This window comes from Magnolia sinica, chromosome 1, assembly GCF_029962835.1.
Source record: "Magnolia sinica isolate HGM2019 chromosome 1, MsV1, whole genome shotgun sequence".
NCBI lineage: Eukaryota > Viridiplantae > Streptophyta > Magnoliopsida > Magnoliales > Magnoliaceae > Magnolia > Magnolia sinica.
In genome coordinates this window covers 55,499,373-55,522,446 of record NC_080573.1, presented here as the reverse complement: position 1 = coordinate 55,522,446, position 23,074 = coordinate 55,499,373, and the positions used below count along the sequence as shown (strand labels likewise).

General features: G+C 38.3%; 1 protein-coding gene across 8 annotated transcripts in view; it reads right to left on the bottom strand.

Annotated features, from left to right (window-relative positions):
* LOC131250207 (uncharacterized) overlaps window positions 1–23,074 on the bottom strand; it is a 124,981-nt gene that overhangs the window by 52,212 nt on the left and 49,695 nt on the right. For all 8 annotated transcript variants that reach the window (XM_058250795.1, XM_058250794.1, XM_058250793.1 and 5 more), the window contains 2 exons: window positions 14,654–14,728; window positions 9,241–9,385 (listed from right to left, as the gene is read on the bottom strand). In XM_058250795.1, coding sequence (XP_058106778.1) covers window positions 9,241–9,385; window positions 14,654–14,728 — 220 coding nt within the window. The remainder of the gene's footprint in view (window positions 1–9,240; window positions 9,386–14,653; window positions 14,729–23,074) is intronic.

Here is a 23,074-nt window from a genome sequence, read left to right as displayed (position 1 = left end):
TAATTCCCCTAATCCAAGGGATACAAAAATTTCAATTCGGCGAAACCCAAAGGTTGAAGAAAGGGCATAAATTTGGGGATTTGAATAAATTAGGGTTAGGTTTAGGGATTTTGGTTGAAAGATGAGTGAAAGAGAGGAAAGAGACGAACTAGAGAAGTACCGCACGTGTGGACAGCAGCAATGGCCCAGACGCACATGCATGTGATCCCGGCCGCACGTGTGTAGGGCCCACTATTCAGAAAAAGGCCAGCTTATCCTTGGTCGACCAGGGGTAACTCCAAAATCCCAAATTTAAGCTCGATCCGATGCACGGTTTGTGCGTGGTGCTCCGCCGAAGTTTAAGCCCTCCTACAAGGCCAGATTCTAGAAATCTGTTGTAGAGGGAAAAACAGCTGCAATAGAGGATGAATTTGAAGTGTAGATGATTGTAGGAGGAGAAATATGGATGGAAGGTGGGGGCGAATTGGGATAGATGTGGCTTCACACCACGGTAGTCAGCCCTTCGAGGAAGGGAGGGTTTCACACCCAATTGAATCTCCACAACTCAGAAATTTAGAGGAGCAGAAAAACGCATAAATTTTATTATCTTCAATGAATAAAAAAGACTACAAGGGGTGCCTATTTATAATAAAACCCTATACCGTAAAACTCGCACCATGTGCGCAACCTATTACTTGGCGACGAATTAATCAAAAATAACAACTAATCAAAGCAATATAAACCATCCATGATACTCCTAATAACAATAATAAGCAAAACCCAAAGTATTAGATTAATTATAGTTGGCCACGATCATGAGAATCCATGGTGGGATTCACATGACTACGGGTCCACTCCAACGAACCAAAACGCAGTCCTCTAACTAGGAGGCCCTCCCTGTACGTCATCATCGATCCAGATCGATGGTGGAGCCTTCCTCCTTGCGTACCTGCGTAGGGGGGCATGCGTATGCGCGTGATGTCCCCATTAACTCTCCCTGGCTACAAAGATTTCGCCACTAGCGAAATAAAACTCCTGAACCACTCCAAGATACTCCACATTGAATGTCGAACTAATTCTCATGGAAGGTGGAAATCTACCATATACACATTGAGACTGTTTCATTTTATAATTTTAAATGGTCCAGCGCTACGCGGGTGTAATTTACGAACAACTCCCTGAGGGTACCGCTCTGACCTGACCAACACAATCCCCTACATTGAATTCCTTGAATTGTTTATATTGATCAGCAGAAATTTTGTAATGTTCATTACTAGTATTAATCTTTCGCCTGATTTCTTAATGCAATGAATGAATGCGATGTGCAAATGACTCTGCAGACTCTGATGGCCTATGGGACAGTGACATAGGGACAAGATCAATAGGCTTCTTAGGCTTATAACTAGTAACGACTTCAAAAGGACTTAGACCTGTGGACCTATTTACAGAACTATTGAATGAAACTCGGCTATAGGTAATACAGTGTCCCACGTCCTGGTGTGCTCCCCCACTAAACATCTAAGCAAACTCCGTAGGCTCCTATTGACCACCTCAGTCTGACCATCGGTTTGAGGGTGGTAGGCAGAAGAAAATTGGAGCCTAGTATTTATCATGTGTCATAGTGTCTTCCAAAAGTAGCTCATGAATCGCACGTCACGATCAGATACTATGGTTTTTGGTAACCCATACAGTTTGACGACTTCACTAAAGAACAGCTTGGCAACATAAGATAAGTCGGAGGTCTTAGAACAAGGAATGAAGTGGACCATTTTAGAAAAACAGTCCACAACAACAAATATGGAATCGTGTTTCCGAATAGTTTTGGGGAGTCCAAGCACGAAGTTCATACTGATGTCCTGCCAAGGGATGAATGGAACTGGCAAAGGTGTGTATAATCTTGTATTTTGCTTTTTCTGCTTTGCCAGTTGACAAGTATGACTTTGCCCTACAATTTTGGTCACGTCTCGCTTGAGGCTTGGCCAATGAAACCTATCCTCCACTAGGGCAATAGTCTTGTCTCGACCGAAATGACCCGCGACCCCTCCTAAATGTAACTCCCAGATAAGAAAATCGCGGAAGAAGGTGCGAGGTATGCACAAGCGGTCACTCCTAAACAAATATCCGTCTAAAATCAAATACTCACTGCTAACTCCTAACAGACTCTCAAACAACGATATGTACACAACTCCAAAATCTGGTCACTCAGAATAATCTTCTTTGATGCGCTCGACGCCCGTGACTTTGACGCTCATGGAATTGAGTAACACAACTTGACAACTCAACGCATCGGCAGGCTTATTCACTACACCGGCCTTGTGCTTAAGCACAAAAGTGTACTCTTGAAGGAATTGAACCCACTTGGCGTGCCTAGGGTTTAATTTCTTCTGAAAGTTCAAATATCTCAACGCCTCGTGATCTGAGAATAAGACGAATTCTTGTGGCAATAGGTAATGACGCCAATGGCGCAATGATTGCACTACCGCATAGAACTCTTTGTCATAGGTGGAATACTTTTGTTTCGCCTCATTCAGTTTCTCACTAAAAGAAATAGGGTGCCCTTCCTAACTAAGTACTCCTATGCCGACTCCTGACGCGTCACATGCAACTTCAAAAGCCTTCGAAAAATCCGGAAGTCGTATGACTGGAGCTTTGGTCATCTTAACCTTTATCTCCTTGAAGGCCTTCGAGGCTGCCTTTGTCCATTGAAACTCTCCATTTTTTATGCAATTCGTGATGGGAGCCATAATGGAACTAAAGCCTTGAATGAACCGCCTATAGAAGGTGGCTAAACCGTGAAAGTTGCGCACCTCATAATATTGTAGGGTTCATGCCAATTGACGATGGCCTTGACCTTCTCGAGATCTGTCAATACGCCCTCAGCTGACACAACAGAACCTAAGCAGATAACATTACTAGACAAAAATGCACACTTCTTTAGGTTGGCGTACAATTTCTCGACTCCAAGGATCCCACAAACCTGCCTCAAATGGTTAAGGTGTTGTTCCTTAGTCATGCTATAAATCAAGATATCATCAAAGTACACAACCATGAACTTCCCCATGAAGGGCCTCAACACTTGGGTCATCACACGCATGAAGGTGCTTGGGGCGTTAGTCAACCCAAAAGGCATAACTAGCTACTCGTATAGCCCATCATTCATCTTGAAGGCCGTCTTCCACTCATCATCAGGGCGTACACGGATTTGGTGATACCTACTTTTAAGGTCAATTTTCGAAAAGATAGTAGCATTGGCCATCATATCATACATGTCATCAAGACGAGGTATGGGAAACCGATACTTGACGGTGATTTTGTTGATGACCTTACCATCAACACACATCCTCCATGTGTCATCCTTCTTTAGGTGTAAGAAGGGTGGGCATGACACACGAGCTCATGCTCTCTCAAATAAAACCCTTTTCTAGGAGCTCATCAATCTGTCTCTTCAACTCTGCATGCTCCTTTGAGTTCATTCTGTAATGAGGGAGGTTTGGTAAAGTCACCCCAGGGACTAAATCAATGGCATGTTGTATATCCCTCATAAGGGGAAGCTCATTCTGTAGATCATCAGGAAAAACATCATGAAACTCATGCACTACCTGAATGGCCTCAGTGGGTAACTCTATGCTAGTCGCTGGTACACTTTCCCTAGCCACAAGTGTATATACCATCGAGTCCACCTCAGTCTCTCGCTCAAAGTCTTTAGCATTTAGAATATAGAGAGACTTGGACTTCGACTCCAATTCTTTTGAGCCGCTCACGCCACTCTGTATAGTGGACTCCTTTCCAGTGGTGTTCTTAGGTGGAAGTGGATTTAGCTTGACTTTCTTGCCCTCAAACCAGAATGTACACACAGTCGAACAGCCAAATATGGTGACATCCCTGTCATAGAGCCACGGTCTACCTAGAATGATATGGCCCACATCCATGGGAACAACATTACACCAAAAGTGTGTCTTTATAAGATCCAAACTAAATAAGAACAAGACAATGGTGCGAGACTAGAATGGAAGTTTCATTAACCCAAGACACTCTATAAGGTTGAGGATGGGCTTCAAGCTTCAAGCCCGAACGGCTCACAGTGCTAGTTAATGCCACGTTGGCACAACTACCACTATCCACAATCATCTTACAACTCTTTTCCCCACATTTTGCATAAATATAGAAGATCGTGTTGCGGCGCCAATCATTAGTGTTCTTGGCTTGAGCAAGGGCGCATCGCACAACTGAGAGGGTCGCAGACTCTTGCGCTCCATCTTCCTTATCACTAGGGGTTTCTACTGGCTCATATTCTTCCTCTTCGTCGTCACTCTCTGGGGGCACTACTTCTATTTTCTCATCAATAAGGAGCACCTTGGTGCCCTCTCTCGTGCAACACTGGTGGGCAAAGTGACCAAACCCTTGACACCTAAAACACCTAGTTGGTCCACTCTTACGTGAGCTAGACCCGATAACTTCTTTACCCTTATCATCCTTGAGCCTGGGCTGAAAATTACTGGAAGGTTTGCTTTGGTATCCAGCGTTAGGTTTAGCCCCAAAAGGGTTGGCCTTAGCACCAGAATCGCGAAACTCAAATAATCTTCCCACAGATGCTTTGAGGTATTGCTCAACCTCCAACACTACTTGATACAACTGTTCAATAGTGTCTATCTTTGGCAAGCAATTATCTCCTAATGTCAGTACGGATTCCTGTTTTAAATCGAGCAAGGGTGAGTACAGGATCCTAATCAACTTCACACCTGGTCAAGTACTCTTCGAACTTCTCAATGTATTCCGCCACACTCATGGCACCTTGTCGAAGAGACTGTCATTCCTCAATCAACCGTGAGCGATAAGAGAAATGGAGGTACTTCTCCTTAAGTGTTTCTTTCATTTCTCTCTAATGGACTATTGGGAGCTCCCTCGCTCTTTCTTTCTTTCGCTCTACAATAGCCAAAAACCTCTTGGCTTGGCCCACAAGCTTCATCTTGGCGAATCGGACTCGACGAGCATCTGACATGTCATACCACTTAAAATAGTGGTCCATATCCGCCAGCCAGTCTAAAAGGGCTTTAGGGTCCAAGTGGCCATCAAACGTGGGGGCATCTACTCTAATTCCTTTGAGGAGTTGCGCATCTGGGTCATATTGATCATGATGTCCCTCATGGGGTGGGTGCACGTGTGCGCGCCCATGACCAATTACTTGGCCACCTCCATTCTTTGCTCAACCTCCTAACCACCTGCCTAAGATTGGGCATCTTCCCCAATGGTGGGGTTTGCCCCGGCAGAGGTCTCTAGTTGGGCAACGCGCACATTAAACTGCCCAAAGCGTTAGTCCATACATAGTTCCAAACGCTTACCCAAATACTCAAACTGATGGGTCAACTTATTCATTGACTCTTGCAACTGCTCCATGTTTTGTGCAGGGTACAAGCCAAAACCACGACCCGTACGTGTGGGCATACAACTACTAACTCAATCTAAGGACCTTCTACTACAACTATATGCGCCTAGATAGGACTAAATGCTCCTATAGGACTCTATATGGAGAAAACGACACAATACTACTCAATTTCCAGCAACCTATCTGTCCAAAAAATCTGTCAACAGAAAATCCAGCAAAGAGATGCGGATTTTCTGATAGCAGAAAATTCAGCAGCTATATCAGAAATTATGGACCTCTAAACAACTCTATATGATGATACTTAATGCATAATGGACACAAATAAACTAAACTCTAAACGTATAATGCTTTCCCCAATAAAAACCTTAGGCTTTAATACCAAATTTGATGCAAGACATGAAATTCAAGCATGATGTGCAAGATTTTCAAGCTTTAGATCACACTAGTTCAGAAACAATTAGACAAAATTCCACATCCCACACAAAATTCCAAACACTCAATCGAGGAGAATCTTATGCGGATCCAGGAATACACATGCTAGACCCGGATCAATCAAAATTATAGACCAAACAAGAATCAAATGCGAGTAAATTCATCCACACATGCACAGAAATAACTCCCCCAATCCAAGGGATTCTGAAATTTCAATTTGAGGGAACTCTAGGGTTGAAGAAAGGGCATAAAATTGGGGATTTGAATAATTTAGGGTTAGGTTTAGGGATTTTGGGTGAAAGAGGAGTGAAAGAAATGAGAGAAACGAACTAGAGAAGTACCACACGTGTGGACAGCAACAATGACCCAAACGTACGTGTGTGTAATCCCGGCCGCACGTGTGTGGGGCCCACTATTCAGAAAAAGGCCAGCTTGGCCCTGGTCGGCAAGGGGTAGACTCCAAAACCTCCAAATTTCAGCTCGATCCGATGCACGGTTTGTGCGTGGTGCTCCGCCGAAGTTTCAGCCCTCCTGCAGGGCCGGATTCTAAAAATCTGTTGTAGAGGGAAAAACGGCTGCAATAGAGAATGGATTTAAAGGGTAGATGATTATAGCAGAAGAGAAATATGGATGGAAAAAGGTGGGGACGAATCAGAATAGATGTGGCTTCAAACCACGGTAGTCAGCCCTTCGAGGGAGGGTTTCACACCCAATTGAATCTCCACAACTCAGAAATTTAGAGGAGCAGAAAAATACACAAATTTTATTAATCTTCAATGAATAAAAAATACTACAAGGGGTGCCTATTTATAATAAAACCCTATACCCCAAAACTCGCACCATGTGCGTAACCTATTACTTGGCGACGAAGTAATAAAAATTAACAACTAATCAAAGCAATCTAAACCGTCAATGATACTCCTAATAACAATAATAAGCAAAACCCAAAGTACTAGATTAATTAGAGTAGTGGGTCACGACCATGAGAACCCATGGTGGGATTCACATAACTATCAGGTCCACTCCAACAAACCAAAACGCAGTCCTCTAACTAGGAGACCCTCCCTGGACGTTGTCATCGATCCAGATCGATGGTGGGGGCCTCCTCCTTACGTACGTGCGTAGGGGGGGCGTGCGTGTGCACATGATGTCCCCATCAAGGATTAAGGCAAGGGGGGTCTATTACCACCTTTCCTATTTGTGGTGGTAGTGGAAGCTTCAAGTAAAATGCTTACCAAAGGTCAAGAAGTGAGTCTCATTTATGGTTTCCGAGGCATACAAGACAGAACCTGACTAGCTCACTTACAATTCGCAAATGATACATTGTTATTTTGTGAGGCAGATGCTTCTATGGTGGATAACCTAAGGAATAATTTGGGGTGCTATAAAGAGGTGCCAGGGCTAAAGATAACCATTAGGAAAAGTGAGATGTTGGGCATTGGGTTATCCAAAGAAGAAGTTTCTAGCTTTACAGGTATATTTGGATGCAGTGTTGGATCCTTCCCCTTCGCTTGGAACTTCCACTTCGTTTAGGGAAACCAACGAAACATCTATGGAGTAGGATGATTGAGAGGTTCAAGAGAAAGTTATCAAAATGGAAGAGTCAACATTTATCGTTAGCCAGATGTATAACTCTTTTCAAAGCAGCCTTTTCCAATCTTCCTCGCTATCTTATGTCCTTGAACAAATGCCCCAAGTCAATTTCTAGATATATTAGAAATTTTGTGTCGGGATTTTTTGTGGCAAGGGGCAGAAAGAAGCATAAATTCCATCTGCCTAAGTGGGAGGATGTTTGCAAGCCATTAGCCGATAGGGGCGCAGGTATTAAAATATTGGAATCTATGAATAAGGCTCTCTTATGAAAGTGACAATGGAGATTCAGGGTTAAAGAAGGGAAGCAATGGAGGGAATTTATTGTAACTAAGTATGGCGTCCAAGAGGGGGGTTGGCAGGTTAAGACATCCCCCTATTATCGAGCTTTGGGTATCTGGAAAGCCATCAATTCAGTAGCTACTATGTTCAAACTAGGCTTGTTATTCTCACTCAGAGATGGGGATAGAATCCCATTTTGAGAGGATCCATGGTGTGGAGATAGAATGTTGGAATTGGAATTTCCATTGTTGGCAAGAAAGCCTAGGAAGAACATGTCAACAAGATGTTTCTCCTTCACTGGGAGTGGTGGCGTGTGGTGTCCTCGTTGTCATAGAGAACTAAGCAGCAGAGGAAGCAAAGGACTATGCTTAGCTATTGGAGAGGCTCCGCAACATTCATCTCGATGCGACTTTGAAGGACTCAGTGGTGTGTAGCGCGTCATCGTCCAGTAAATTTTCACTCAAGTATTTCTACATGATGCTATGTAATTCATCAAATATAAGTAGACATGACTTCTTCCATGTTTTTTGGTTCTATGGGGCTCCACCCAAGGTGGCATCCTTTGCTCGGTTGGGCGGAAACGCATTTCAACCATAGATAATCTTCAAAAAAAGATCAATGATTCTCCCCAACATGTGCCTCCTATGCAAGGGCAAAGCTAAGTCAATGGATCATCTAGTCATTCATTGCTCATTTGTGAGGTGAGCGTGGTGCACCTTCTTACAGGCTTTCAGCATGGAATGGATGATGTCATTGTCAATGGCTGATTTTCTATGGATGTGGCACGGAGTTACATTCGCTAAGGAGAAGGTAGTGCCTTCTTATGCTTGTCATGCTTTGAAATATATGGAGGGGAACGTAATAGACATGCATTCTCAACAAACAGGGCCTGTGGGAGGAGGTAGTGTAGAAAGTAATGATGAATGTCATAGAATGGGCTTCTGGGATACAAAATGTAAATGTTCAGGATGTTTCTTCTTTGTTTGGGATGTAATGACAAACTTATCTGGGATGTAACACTTTCTGTATTTTTTGTTGCTCTGATATTTTCAAGCAACCTTTCAATAAATCAGATCTTAGATCTATTATCCTATATATATATATTGCTCTAATGCATTTCTAGTTATATATGTATGCTATTTATATTGTACTAATGTACTTTTAGTTATATAGATAAAGCTTCCGAGGGAAAAGATCACAGGTGCATGGTGTGTACTGAGACCTGGTGAACATGTACACCCACTTTTTTAATGGTGAGAGACAATGTGCACACCAACTCTTTGATTTCTTAACATCCTTATATATCCATAAGCACCTCTGATGTGTTGGTTTTTCTAGGGTTCCCATATCGGAAAACTCATGTCCATGTCTACCCCCACTTGAGACCGCTTGGAAAGCAGTTTTAAAAAGAAAATAGTTTGTCTAAAGCATCATTCAAAAAACTAAGTTGCGTCTGAAAATGCTTTCTTCTTTGCAAACATAACTTCAATTGCTACCATTAAGAAAATCATCAAGAATACACAGAAAGAAGAAAAAAAAAAACCACTCAATGAAAAGGAACTCAGGATGCTCACCATCATGAGGTACACTTTTTCCATGATTCTTTCCTTCCTTTTCCATCTCAACAATTTTAGATTTGACATGTGCAGAAAACGACTCAATTTCACTTGGCATTGCACAAGCCTCACGCCCTGATGCCTCGGCAATTTCACGTACAGCCTAAAGAAAGGAAAATCAGTTAAAGTTTTTTTTCCCTTTTTTTTTGGAAGATCCAAATTAAAAGATATTGAAGCAAGATTGAATGTAACTACCAACTTAAGAAATCTAATGGTCACAATTGAAAAAGAAAAGCATGGTCAAGCATTTAAAATTGTTTGTTTGCAGACGAGGTGCACATATCATCATGCAAAGTGACAGTTTCACATGTATGCAAATGAGTGCATTTGAAATATGGAGTGAAGCTATTATAAAACACTTGGCATGTTGGGTATGAGAACATAACAGAACCAAGGACCAAGAGCAGGCCTGAAAAGATTAGAAGGTATATACCTTATGTAGTGAAGACGTGGAAGTCAAGGTTTCATGATATCTCAACAAATTTTGGCATGGGTACACTTAATATATAACACAAGTATAACACTAACAAGTACCATTACTACTACCATTATAAATTACTAAAATGAATTTTACACAACTAATAAACTTTTTAATTTTCCTTTCAGGATATATTTTACTCATAAGTAATTGCAATATAAACACCATCAAATTCATCTGTACAGACATATTGGCAAACCAGGCTCCTACACATTTTTGTGCCAACAAAGTTTCCAAGTCAGAAAATGGCATGTTTTGATGTCCAAGTTACATAGCATAAAACATATTATTGCTGAGCATGGTGAGGTCCATAGTCCATAGTGGAAGTCCCTTGCTCAAAAGACTCTACTTCTATGACGGGTGGGATAAAAAGATGAATAAATGATACAATATATCCTCTGACAGAATATTTATATAGAGATCTCCATGATCCGAATGTGTTTCCAAAGATTAATTTCAGAAATGCACAAAAAGAGATGAGTTATATTCCAATGGTATTCTCAGCATATGTGGCTTGCGGATGACATACTTTTTGACTGACAAGATGGGAGGGCATAAACACAAAGCTAGATTTATGGAGGAGTGCTTTAGAATCTAAAGGATTTAAAATCGGTTGGACTAAAACAGAGTATATGGAGTGCAATTTTAGAAACAATAAGAGGGGAAATGAGGAATTAATTAAGATTTTTGGCCAAGAAGTTTCCCAAAATGACCACTTCCATATTTTGGGTCAATAATTCAATAGAGGGGACAGATTGAGAAGGATGCTGCCTACAATTCAAGCAGGGTGGAAGAAAATGGAGATGCCTCTGGATTTTTATGCAATCATCACATACCACTGAACTAAAAGGGAAAATTTAAAAGGTAGCTATAAAGATCAAACATGCTTTATTGGACAAAATATTGAGCAGTTAAGGAGCGACACGTTCATAGGATGAGTGTAGTTGAAATGTGGATGCTGAGATGGATGAGTGGCAAGGCAAGGATAGAATTAAAAATGAAAGTGTTCAAGGAAAGTTAGGAGTAGCACCAATAGGTAATAAGATGAGGGAAAGTAGATTTAGATGGTTTAGCATGTGCAATGGAGACCAAGAACTGTGCTGGTTAGGAGTGAGTTGGTACAAGTTGAAGGGTCTAAAAGGTTAAGGGAAAGGCCCAAAAGGACATGGATGGAGATAGCAAGAAAAGACTTGGTGACCTATGATCTAACTGAAGTTATGGCCCTTAATAGAGTGGAATGGCAGAACAGGATTCATGTAGCTGACCCCAATTAGTTGGGATAAGGCGATGATGATGATGATGATGATTTTCAATGGTGGACGCTGCAACAGGTTCTGGAGCACTCATCTTCCCGTTAGTCTCCTCTTCTGCATTCATTCAACGATAAACTATATGTCAAATTATACCCTCTACTGGTTGCAACACTTAGGAACTACACTAATTTATTCCTAGTAACTGCAGAAACTCCAGGCATGACCAGCACCCAACAAAATCCCGAAGAGAATAATCAGATGCAAAGCATCAGTTTGTCCAAGCCGATGGATATATGCACAAATACTGATGAACATTTACTCCTGAGGAAGTTTGAAACTTGAAACCTGCACCAAGAATGCTGGCAATCTTTCCAGCTAATGCAAGGCATGTAGTTATAAATCCCAGAGAATTTGGCTTCCTTCGAGTTTATGTTGAGTTTTGAGCAAGGTAACCATGCATATCAGAATAACTGAAGAATAATGTAAATACATGTATGGCTAATTCTTCATAACAATTTTAAACTTCATAGGCATTCCTACATTCTGACTTTGTGAGAACTACCACTTCTCCACTCATACATCAGATCCGCTTCCACTTAATGCAACTAAGAAGGGATGTTGCATATCCACAAGCCTCATTCACACTGATGTTCCACACAGGAAAAAAAAAAAAAAAAAAAAGGTGAACCAAATTTTATGATGGAAGTACTTGTAGATTAAAAAAAGAAAAAGAAAAACAGAAACCTTCAGAGTGTTTGCAGAATATACAACCAGTGTTCGAAATATCGATATCGCGCAATGTATCGCACCCTTGGGATACAGATATGTATCGGTTGTCGCACGGGATATATCGCTTGTATCGCGTAATTTATCGCACTTCTTGAAAAACATGGGGAAACATTGGGAAAATGGTTGAATTTTTCAATGAAACTTCAGGGATTATTAAAAAAGACCTTAATACACACTTGTAAATCATAGAATCTCAAGAAAGAAGTGCACATAATAGGTTTCCTTTGTATAGGGTCATAAACTATGCGTTGTCCGATTGAACTAAGACCACTATATTCAAATATGATGTAAAACATTTATAAATGTATTAAGACATGTATGAAAATACAACCAATTGATAAGGTCATACAGATTTGGATGAAAGACAAACAAATATCACCTTCATGTAAAACTTTTGTGGCCCACAAAAGGCTTTCAATGGTCATTAACTACTCTTTCATGTAGTGCGGTCCAGCTGACACTTTTATCTTATTCATTTCTGGACCATGGTCTAAAATAAGTTGAAAAAGCGCATATGAATGACATGAATATACAATTCATACATCAAGGTGGCCCACTCAGTCAGGGGTCCCACCCACATTGCCAGTTCAAAGGTCTCACCCAAGTTGGGCTTTACTGCGCAAGAGATAGACAAACCTAACCTATCAGGGACTGTATGGGGCCCACTATATTGTATATGTTTTATCCACGTCGTCCATACATTTTGACAAGTCATTTTAGGGCATGATCCTAAAATAGAGGTAGATTTAAGGCTCAAGTGGACCACACCACATTAAATAGTGGTGATTGAGTTGTTTGCTGTCCAATCTGTTTGAAACGTTGTAGGGCACATCTTGATGTTTATTTGGTTATCCAACCTGTTCATAAGGTCATATAGACCTAAATGAAGGTAAAAAATAAACATCGGGTTGATCCAAAACTTGTCCCTACCGAAAAGTTATCAATTGTAAGCGTTCAATCTCCACTGCTTCATGTGGTGTGGTCCACTTGAGCCTTAAAAAGGTCCCATTTTTTATGATTGATGCCTTAAAATGATCTTCTAGATTGAATGGACAGATTGGATAAAACATATACATCAAGTGGACCCCACAGCCCGCAGGGGAGTTCGTCTCTAGCTAACGGGGAAGCAGATTGACAGGTGTACCAGACACCATCGACCTGCTTGGTGTGTTAACGTCACCAAGTTCTGTAGGTCCCATCATGAGGTATGTGTTATATCCAAACCATCCGTCCATTAGGCAAGCTTGTCATAAGGCTCGAATGATCAAGTGGACCATACTGTAAAAAGCAGTGGGGGATTGAACGTCTACCATTGATACCCTTTTAGGGGTCACAAAAGGTTTGGATCAATATGATATTTGTTTTTCCTCTTCATCCAGGTCTGTGTGACCTTATTAACAGATTGGATGGAAAATAAACGTTATGGTGGGCCCTACAAAAGTTTTAACAATGAGAATAATTGTCCCCACTTCTGTTTGTGGTGTGGTCCACTTGAGCTTTGAGTATGACTCATTTTTGGGCTGATGCTCTAAAATAATCTTGGAAAATGGATGAACGGTGTGGATATAATAAATACATCATCTTGGGGGGCATGTTACATTGATCTCTTTTAGAACGAACAACTTGGGGATGAGGAGCATTAGTGCGCAGGACACATACCATGCCAGTTGAGTAGCCATTGGCTACTAAAGTGATGTCACCAGGTTCTGTGGGCCCACCATAATGTCTGTGTTATATCCACATCATCCATCATTTTGGAGAGAGCATTTTAGGGCATTAGCCAAAGAATGAGGCAAATCCAAAGCTTGAGTGGACCCACCACAGAAAACAATGGGGATTAAAAGCCCACCATTAAAAAACTTCATGGGGGCCATAAAAGTTTCCGATCAAGCTGATATTTATATTTTCCCTTCGTTCATGTCCGTGTTAACTTATTAACAGCTTGGATCACAAAAAAAAATCTCATGATGGCCCTAGGAAGGTTTCAATGGTGGACATCACTGTCTCTACTGTTTTATGTGGTGGGGTCCACTCGAGATTTGTGATTGCCTCATTCTTTGTCTCATTCCCTAAAATGACCTCTCCAAAATGATGGACGGTGTGGATAGAACACATACATCATGGTGGGGCCCACAAAACTTGACGACGTCACTTTATTTGCACCACTCTACCTGTCAATAGCTAATCCGCTCCAATTTTTGAAACAGAAAGGGTTCCGGAAGGGCCGGAACCCTAAAATCTCTCAAAAATCCCCAAATTCCCTCATTCAAACCCGAATCTATAGGATTTTTTGACAGATTTCTTGCCGAAACCTCGTACGCAATTTGAATCTTGCTTCTATTCGAAGCAAAAAAGGTAAGAAATCGAGATTTTTTTTGACTTTTTTTGGTAATTATGCAAGCCAAAGGAATAAATCTACATATAGTATCTTCGATATCGCAAAAAATGGTGCGATACGTGCAATATATCGCACGATACATAGAAATCTTTTTTTTAAATTTCTGAGGGATTTCCGGCTGATATCGTGTCGCTGGCCAGCGATAACAATAATATCGGCCGATAGTATCGATATTGTGAACACTGTATACAACAATACACACAACACTCATGAGTGTGTATAATATAGGTCGGCCTTACAAGAAACTATGACAACAAGCAAATGATGTGAACATGTTTCTCATTAAAATCCAATACTGCACTCGCATTCAATTCACAACTATGAAGGACTAAGCGAGTGATTCTAGAGTGGTCCTTAAATCCCGATTGAACCATGAAATAAATGCCGAAGGAAAAGAAATATAAAAAGAAAAAAGTACAAGCAATGAAAGAGAAGTTGAGATATGAGTACAACCTTCAAGAATGGAATAGTTAAATCTGGGTGCTGATGCCGCCCAAGAACTTCAAGCTCCAGAGAAACTGCCCGCATCTAGGAAAATATATGCCATCAATAGGATACATCTCTGAAGCCAACAGAAAAAAAGAAAGTGGCATATAGAAACTATCGCAAAGGCATAATGCATAAAACACACAAAAATTCTTAATATGAAATGCAGAAAGCTATAAACTGATGCAGGCACGTAGCTCCAAGATTACAATAACTAGAAGGACTATTGGCATCATAGAACACCACGGAATTACAGCAAAACATTTACAATTATTGAGGATGACACAGTTTTAGAAAAACAAAACTCAAAATTATATAATGACTGCTACTTTAGAAAACTCAAAGAACAGGTGAATATCCTATGGTGAATAATGATTATATGTAGTGTTAAATTCCACGCCACACAATAAATGATCTATGAGCACTGCTTGGCACTACATATAAATAAAATAAAATAAATAACAACCAAATCCACCTAACAAGCTGAATAAACCAACGAAAATATGTCTACATTTGCTGCTATCTGAAGTTGGTTCTGGGTGTAACAGACTACAGTAACTAGGTAGCTCTGATTAGATCACTGCTAAAAAACTGGCCTGATGGATTCAGAGCTGGGATTAGTCAGTTTTTATCTAAGCCAGCTGATTCAGTGACAAACTAGGTTGATTCCAGTGTTCGAAGTATCGGTATCACATTACATATCGCAGCCTTGGGATATGGATATGTATCAGTTATCACATGGGATACATCGGTTGTCTTGTATCGCGTAATGTATCGTTGTTGTTGGAAACATGGGGAAACAGTGGGAAATTGGTCAAATTTTTCAACAAAACTTCAGTGATTGTTAAAAAAGACATCAATACACACTCATAAATCAAAACATTATAAAAAACAAGTGCTAATAGGTTTTCTTTATATGGGGTCCTAATTTATGCACTATCTAGCTGAATTGATGCAAGTATATTCAAAGTCTATTCATTTAGTTTATAAATGTAAGAAGACATGTGGAAACATAAGCAATACATTCAAAAGGAAAAGAAGAATCACTAATCAAGTTATATACATGTTTGATTTTATGTTTGGAGATGGATTGCAACAAATTTGCGAGAAATTGGAAAAATTTTAGTTTTTTCAATTCCCCACAACTCGGCCCATCTCCTCCAAATCTCGAAATCGAAGCTCCCAATCCATGATTTTGCATGCGGATTTGTAACAATTGGACACGGATTCAACATGATTTATAAAAGAAAAAAAAAAAGATCAAAAATCGAAAATGCTCACTGGATCGAACATGTGGGATATATTCCACTCCTTGTGCGTTTTGTATCGCACTGGTAGCATACAAGATATATCGTGGGATATATTGGCCGATCTTGCCGATACTTAAAACACAAGTTGAATCTACATATCAAGGTTTCTCGGTGAGTTTTGAGCCAATCTTGTCTCTTATAATTATGAAAGATTCATAAAGCATATAAGGAAATTACCTAAAACATTTGCAACAGATTTCACAAAATAGAATTGTCAAGTACATTCCAATGCAAAGTAATTATTTTATTTGTTGCAAGCTCATGTTTATATACATCATCATCATAGCCTTGTTCCAATTCAAATACTAATTTATTTTCCTATATAAAATGATTTTGCATTTTGGATATGACAAATCATTTTATTCATAACATTATGGTTCATTTATGCAAGTCAGCATTGATGCACCCGTCCCTATTGCTCTTCCAAAATGCCCAAGAAGGTTAGCAGAAGGCCTAAGAAAATGTGGGTTGACCATCATCATTGAAGAATCACATCGCTTTCACCTAATGACACATCAGAGAATTGAAATCTTTCTTGGAACAATAGGTTGTGGATCGATTGGCACAAGGTTGTGGGTTCATACATATGAGAGAACAATGACATTGTGTTGATTGTTATTGGAATAAATGTCATTGTCAAGAAAGAGCATTTGATGTAGACGAGTAATTATTATCAAGCTTATCAATAGGGATTATTTCCAATGAAGTTGACTGATTGCTAGTAGCAATTGTGTGTTGATTGTCATCTTGGACAATGAAGAAGTAAAGCTTGGTGATTGTTTTTAGTTTGTTTGTTTTATTAGGTGGCAAACTATAAGTAGGACCCCTGCTGTTAGTTAACATGGGGAGAAGACCTTGTGCTAGTGACAATACAAAACTAGGTTGTAGTTGGGAAACTTCCCTGTATCGTAGATATATCGTGATATGTCGCAATGTATCGACGATAAATTGATACATTGATTGGGATATTCTGAAAATATCGTGATTATAACTTCTCAAATATTGTCAATATGAATCATACGTATCGACCATATTGCACTGGCATCAATCCCCTAGCGAAAATTTTGGAAATTTTGACAAAATCCACACACAAAAAAAAATTGTCTCTAAACTTTTTGTTGAGATTATGTTGCTTAGGGGATTTCAACTAATCCTTTTCATTTTTATGGAAAAAAGGAATTGGAGTGAGGAAATCAAGATCAGAAAGCGTGCGGCAATAGGAACCCAATCGGTGAGTTTTTGCTAATTTAAATTGTTTTCTCTTTGTTTAAATTGCTTGGAATATGTGGAATGTAGTAATCCATGATTTTACATGTTTTGCATGGTCGATCATTGATTTTGACCTCTGGTTTTTCGAATTTGGGGATAATGAGGAAATTTGGGGAAAATCCAAATTTTCTCTAATTCCACCCATTTAACTTGCACTTAAGAGTGTGGAAAAATCATCTGAGAGTGCTTGGAAGCTGATATAGAAAATGATATAAGTTTTTGAAATTTTTGAAAAGGAATTATTTTTAATTAAAAATATTGATAAATAAATAAAAAGAATAGTTTTTAAAAATTACATTAACTAGGTGTTATTAATGCCTTATATTTATGTATTTATGAGTGTATGTTGATCTTAACATCAATCATACTCATTTATTTATTTTCAAAAAGAAAGTTAAATTTTTAAAAATTTCTAAAAATAATTAAAAATATCTTTTTGTCTAAATAAAGTACATTGTACATTGTAGGATAGTTTTGGCTTTTAAATGTATTGATTGTATTTTCATACGTGTCTTCTATGATTTAAATTATATGAACTAATTTTGAATATAGCTCTATCAAATAACGCATAGCTTGGGACCCTATACAAAGAAAACTTATCATGTATACTTATTTTTTGTGATCTTTTGAGTTTTAAGTGTGTATTAATGTCTTTTTTCACATCCCCTGAAGTTTCATTGAAAAATTCGACCAATTTCCCAATGTTTCCAAATAATTCCCAAAAACAACATTGATTACACAATACATGTGATATTTCCCATGTGATACCCTATATGTTTCCGTATCCCAAGGGTGCAATACATGCATCAATACTGATACTGAAAACATTGCTCATGCCCTTGAATAGAGAAGATCTCATGCAATTCCATCTTCAAATAGAGAAGACTTCATGTATTGCATGTCCATGTGCACTTCCATCTTCGAATAAAGAAGACCTCATGCAAGACATTATATTGCATTTGCATGCCTCATTTTGGTCCAAATCACTGCAAGCAACACAGCACAAAGGGTATACTCGTGGGGCTGTCAATGGGTCTAGTTCGGGTGGGTCCAACTATTTCCATAACCAGACATTTGGTCTCCAGGTCCTATCAGGTCAAATCCTACCTAGTCCATGACCTTTTTCAAATCCCAAACCTGAATCCTATTGGACTCGGGTTCTCATTTGATCTTATGACCCAAGTTTGGTATTTGTGGTCTTTTAATGGATCAAATGTCAAACATGCATGGCAATCGGCATGTTAACACGTGTGACCCAGTGAAAAGGTGTGATGACTCGTGTGGTGCTAGTGGATGTGCATGCAAACAATTCCCTTTCCTTATCTGCTATGAGCAATGAATCCTTCTTTTTTTGGTAAACAATAATGAATCATTTATTAGTCTTTGTTATACTCTCACAATCTAACTGGTTTTCATCACTCAAGGATGTTTGATAATTGCACCCACAAGTGTAAATTTGCCCATTTACCCATTGTTCGAAGTCTCCCGGTTATTATCAAAATATCCCTGATATCATCCGTATCTCCAACTTGGCAATGCCAATAACACCAGTAGCAATACCGATAATACTAGTACTATCAGAAATTCCAAGTATTGGATACATATTGAGGAGTACATCCAATATTTTGGACTGTGTAAATTCCAGGTGTCGCTTGTATCGCCAATATTTTCGACCGTGTAAATTCCACCTGTCACGTGTATTGCCAGTGTATCGACAATATTTCAACAATATCGCCAATGTATCGATATTACCAAAAAATATGTTTATTAAAAAAATTCCATTTCAATTTTTGTTATGTGTGCATGGTTGTATGTAGTATTCAAATTATCGACAATAATATCGTGATATTATAGTTATCACAACATGGGCAATATCGAGACCACAGTCTTTCATTTCGTTTCCAATTGTTGACAATTTCTCAAAGAAATATAATCTGTTATCGATATTCTTAAATATCGATGGATGTTTGGATGGAAAGTTGGATGTTTGGATGGATGGGACCAAGGTGTCCCGTATCGGTTGGCGTAACGGTGACCTCCAAAACCGATACGGATACGAGGGCGTAACGGTGATATGGGGGCGTAACGGCCTGTAACGGCGCAAAATTTTTTTTTTGCCAAAAAAATATGAAAAAATCCGGAATATTCTAAGCATTCCAAATATGCATTCATTTATAAATTGGAACATGTTTATGATGGTGTAACGGTCCACTCTTTGGTGAGAAGTTGTATCGGACTGTCGGATGAATTTATGAACCAGATAACCTGAATTTGAATACAAAATTCATATATTTAATTTTCTAACTATCTACTATCAATGATAGATATATTAGAATGAATGTAATATGAAAATATCTTACATTTAGGTGTTTGCAATTATTTTTGAGGGCCAAAATTCATGCGTAAATAGAAAAAAATATTAAAAAAAATATAAAATGGCACCCCAAATATATAAAATGCACATTAACATGTTCTACTATGATTAACACATCATATGGCATCATTAAAACAACAAAAGAATCATTAAAAAATGATTTTTCGAATTTTCAAAAAAAGGGCCGAAATAAATGCGTAAATAGAAAAAAATATATAAAATATATAAAATGGCACCACAAATATGTAAAATGCACATTAACATGTTCTACTATGATTAACACATCATATGGCATCATTAAAACAGCAAAAGAATCATTAAAAAATGATTTTCCGAATTTTCAAAAAAGGGCCGAAATAAATGCGTAAATAGAAAAAAATATAAAAAAAAATATAAAATGGCACCCCAAATCTGTAAAACGCATATTAACATGTTCTACCATGATTAACACATCATATGGCATCATTAAAACAGCAAAAGAATCATTAAAAAATAATTTTTCGAATTTTCAAAAAAAGGGCCAAAATAAATGCGTAAATAGAAAAACATATAAAAAATATATAAAATGGCACCCCAAATCTGTAAAATGCACATTAACATGTTCTACTATGATTAACACATCATATGACATCATTAAAACAGCAAAAGAATCATTAAAAAATGATTTTTCGAATTTTCAAAAAAATGGCCAAAATAAATGCGTAAATAGAAAAAAATATTAAAAATATATAAAATGGCACTGTAAAATGCACATTAACATGTTCTACTATGATTAACACATCAAATGGCATGATTAAAACAGCAAAACAACCATTAAAAATTGATTTTTCGAATTTTAAAAAAAGGGGCCAAAATTCATGCGTAAATAGAAAAATAATATTAAAAAAATTATTAAATGACACCCCAAATCTATAAACTGCACATTAACATGTTCTACTATGATTAACACATCATATGACATGATTAAAATAGCAAAACATATTAAAAAAAAGTATAAATACCTATTTTTGACGAATTTCTAAAAAATGGCCCACCGAGCTTTGATTCAAAAAAATCTGTAATATAAGGTATTTTTATCTCAAATACCTAGCCAAGGTTGGTCAAAATTAGTAGTAGGAGTGAGAAACAGTTTGGAAGCAAGAGGTTTCCAAAAAAAGCAAAAACAGAGCTTAAAATGAAAAAAAAAAAAAAAAAAGAGGTTACCGTTACGGGCCCGTAACGGCCCGTTACACCCCGTAACGGCCCGTTACACCCCGTAACGGGCCCGTATCGGCCGGTACGGGTACAAAATCGGGTATCGGCTGATACGACCCCGAAACGCGTAACGGTTCCCACCGTTACCGTTACGTATCGGCCGTTACCCGTTTTGGCACACCTTGGATGGGACTAATAGGATGGTTGAACTAATTTCTCACGACGACATATGCTTTTGGGCCCCCATTAAATGGGAACTTATTATGTTCCCATTATTTTTACATTTTTTTATTCCTAAGTATGCAAATACATGTATTTTAGCATCTCATGAAGTTTCACTAAAAATTCCATTGTTTTCCCCATGTTTCCTCGATGTTTCCCTACATTCCCAGTTATTGGCGACACTGATATTGTTTTTATATCCCTAGCCAGCAAAACTTGTAGCAATGTCAATACTTCAAACACTAACCACAAGTACCAATATCTCAAACGCGTGTCAGATCCTATAGCATTCTAACAAGTGGGCCACATTGTTTAAAACCTCTTGATCAAAATTCAGGTTGTTTTCACTCCTATGTTTGACATAATATACAAATCAAATGGATGGCTAGAATTTTTTGCTGAAGCTTTTGTCTACCATGGTCTACCTATGTGAAATGGCTTGATTTTTTTGGCAGAAAATTTAATAAGGTGTCCCACTAGATGGAAAGCGTGGATGTTAAACATGTGTTCTATACGTGTATTTGCATGTCAACGGGTTTCACATATGTGAGGGCTTAGCAAAATCCTCTTGGAACTATCTCCCAACACCACATGATTTAAATTACTAACTCATCATCATCTAAGCCTTATCCCAACTAATTGGGGTCGGCTACATGAATACTCTTCCACCTCTCCACTATATTAAGTGACATTCACATTGGACAATCGCAACCAACCTGACGCAACCCTGATTTACCCAGGCTTGGGACCAGCAATGAGAGCACAAAACTCCCATACGAACAACGGGAGTTTTGGCTTAACTGTCTTAACTCTATTTTATTTTTATTTATTTTTTTAAGATGATGCAATATTATTAAGGTTGAAAGCCGAAAAAGAAAACCAAAAACAAACAGAAATAAAATTTAAATTAAAAAAAAAAAAAAAAAAACAAACAAACAAACAAACATAAAAGGGACCAACCCAACCCAAACCAAAAAACCATCCTCAAGGAGCCCACTCCCTGATAAATAGAGCCACCTAATTACGAACCCCTACAGCGGAACCCCTGACGTTGTCAAAGCGGCGATCATTTCTTTCAAATCAAATAGACCAAAAAATGGCAAGCAACCAGGGTGTCCCATATCAATTACGTATCGGCCGTAACGGCCAATACGTAACGGTAACGGTGGGGTCCGTTACGCGATACGGGGGCGTAACGGGCGATGCCCCAATTTTGCTACCGTAATGGCCGTTACTGACCCGTAACGGCTAGCCCATAATGGTCGAGTAACAGTCATATTTTTTTTTTTTGCCTTTTTAAGCTCCGTTTTTTCTTTTTTTTTTTTAACCATTTGCTTCCAAACTCTCACTCAATCCTTCTACTACTATTTTCGACCAACCTTGGCTTGATATTTGAGATAAAAACATATTATATTACGAATTTTCTTGAATCGAAGCTTAGTGAGCCATTTTTCAGAAATTCGTCAAAAATAGGTATTTACATTTTTTAATGTATGTTTTGCTGTTTTAATCATACAATATGATGTGTTAATCATAGTAGAACATGTTAATGTGCATTTTACAGATTTGTGGTGTCATTTTATATTTTTTTCTATTTTTTTCTATTTATGCAATAATTATGGCCCTTTTTTTTAATTCGAAAAATCATTTTTTTATGTATGTTTTGCCGTTTTAATCATACAATATGATGTGTTAATTATAGTAGAACATATTAATGTCCATTTTACAGATTTTTGGTGTCATTTTATATTTTTTTCTATTTTTTTCTATTTACGCAATAATTATAGCCCTTTTTTTAAATTCGAAAAATCATTTTTTAATATATGTTTTGCTGTTTTAATCATACAATATGATGTGTTAATCATAGTAGAAAATGTTAATGTGTATTTTACAGATTTGTGATGTTATTTTATATTTTTTTTCTATTTACGCAATAATTATGGCCCTTTTTTAAAAAAAATCGAAAAATCATTTTTTAATGTATGTTTTGTTGTTTTAATCATACAATATGATGTGTTA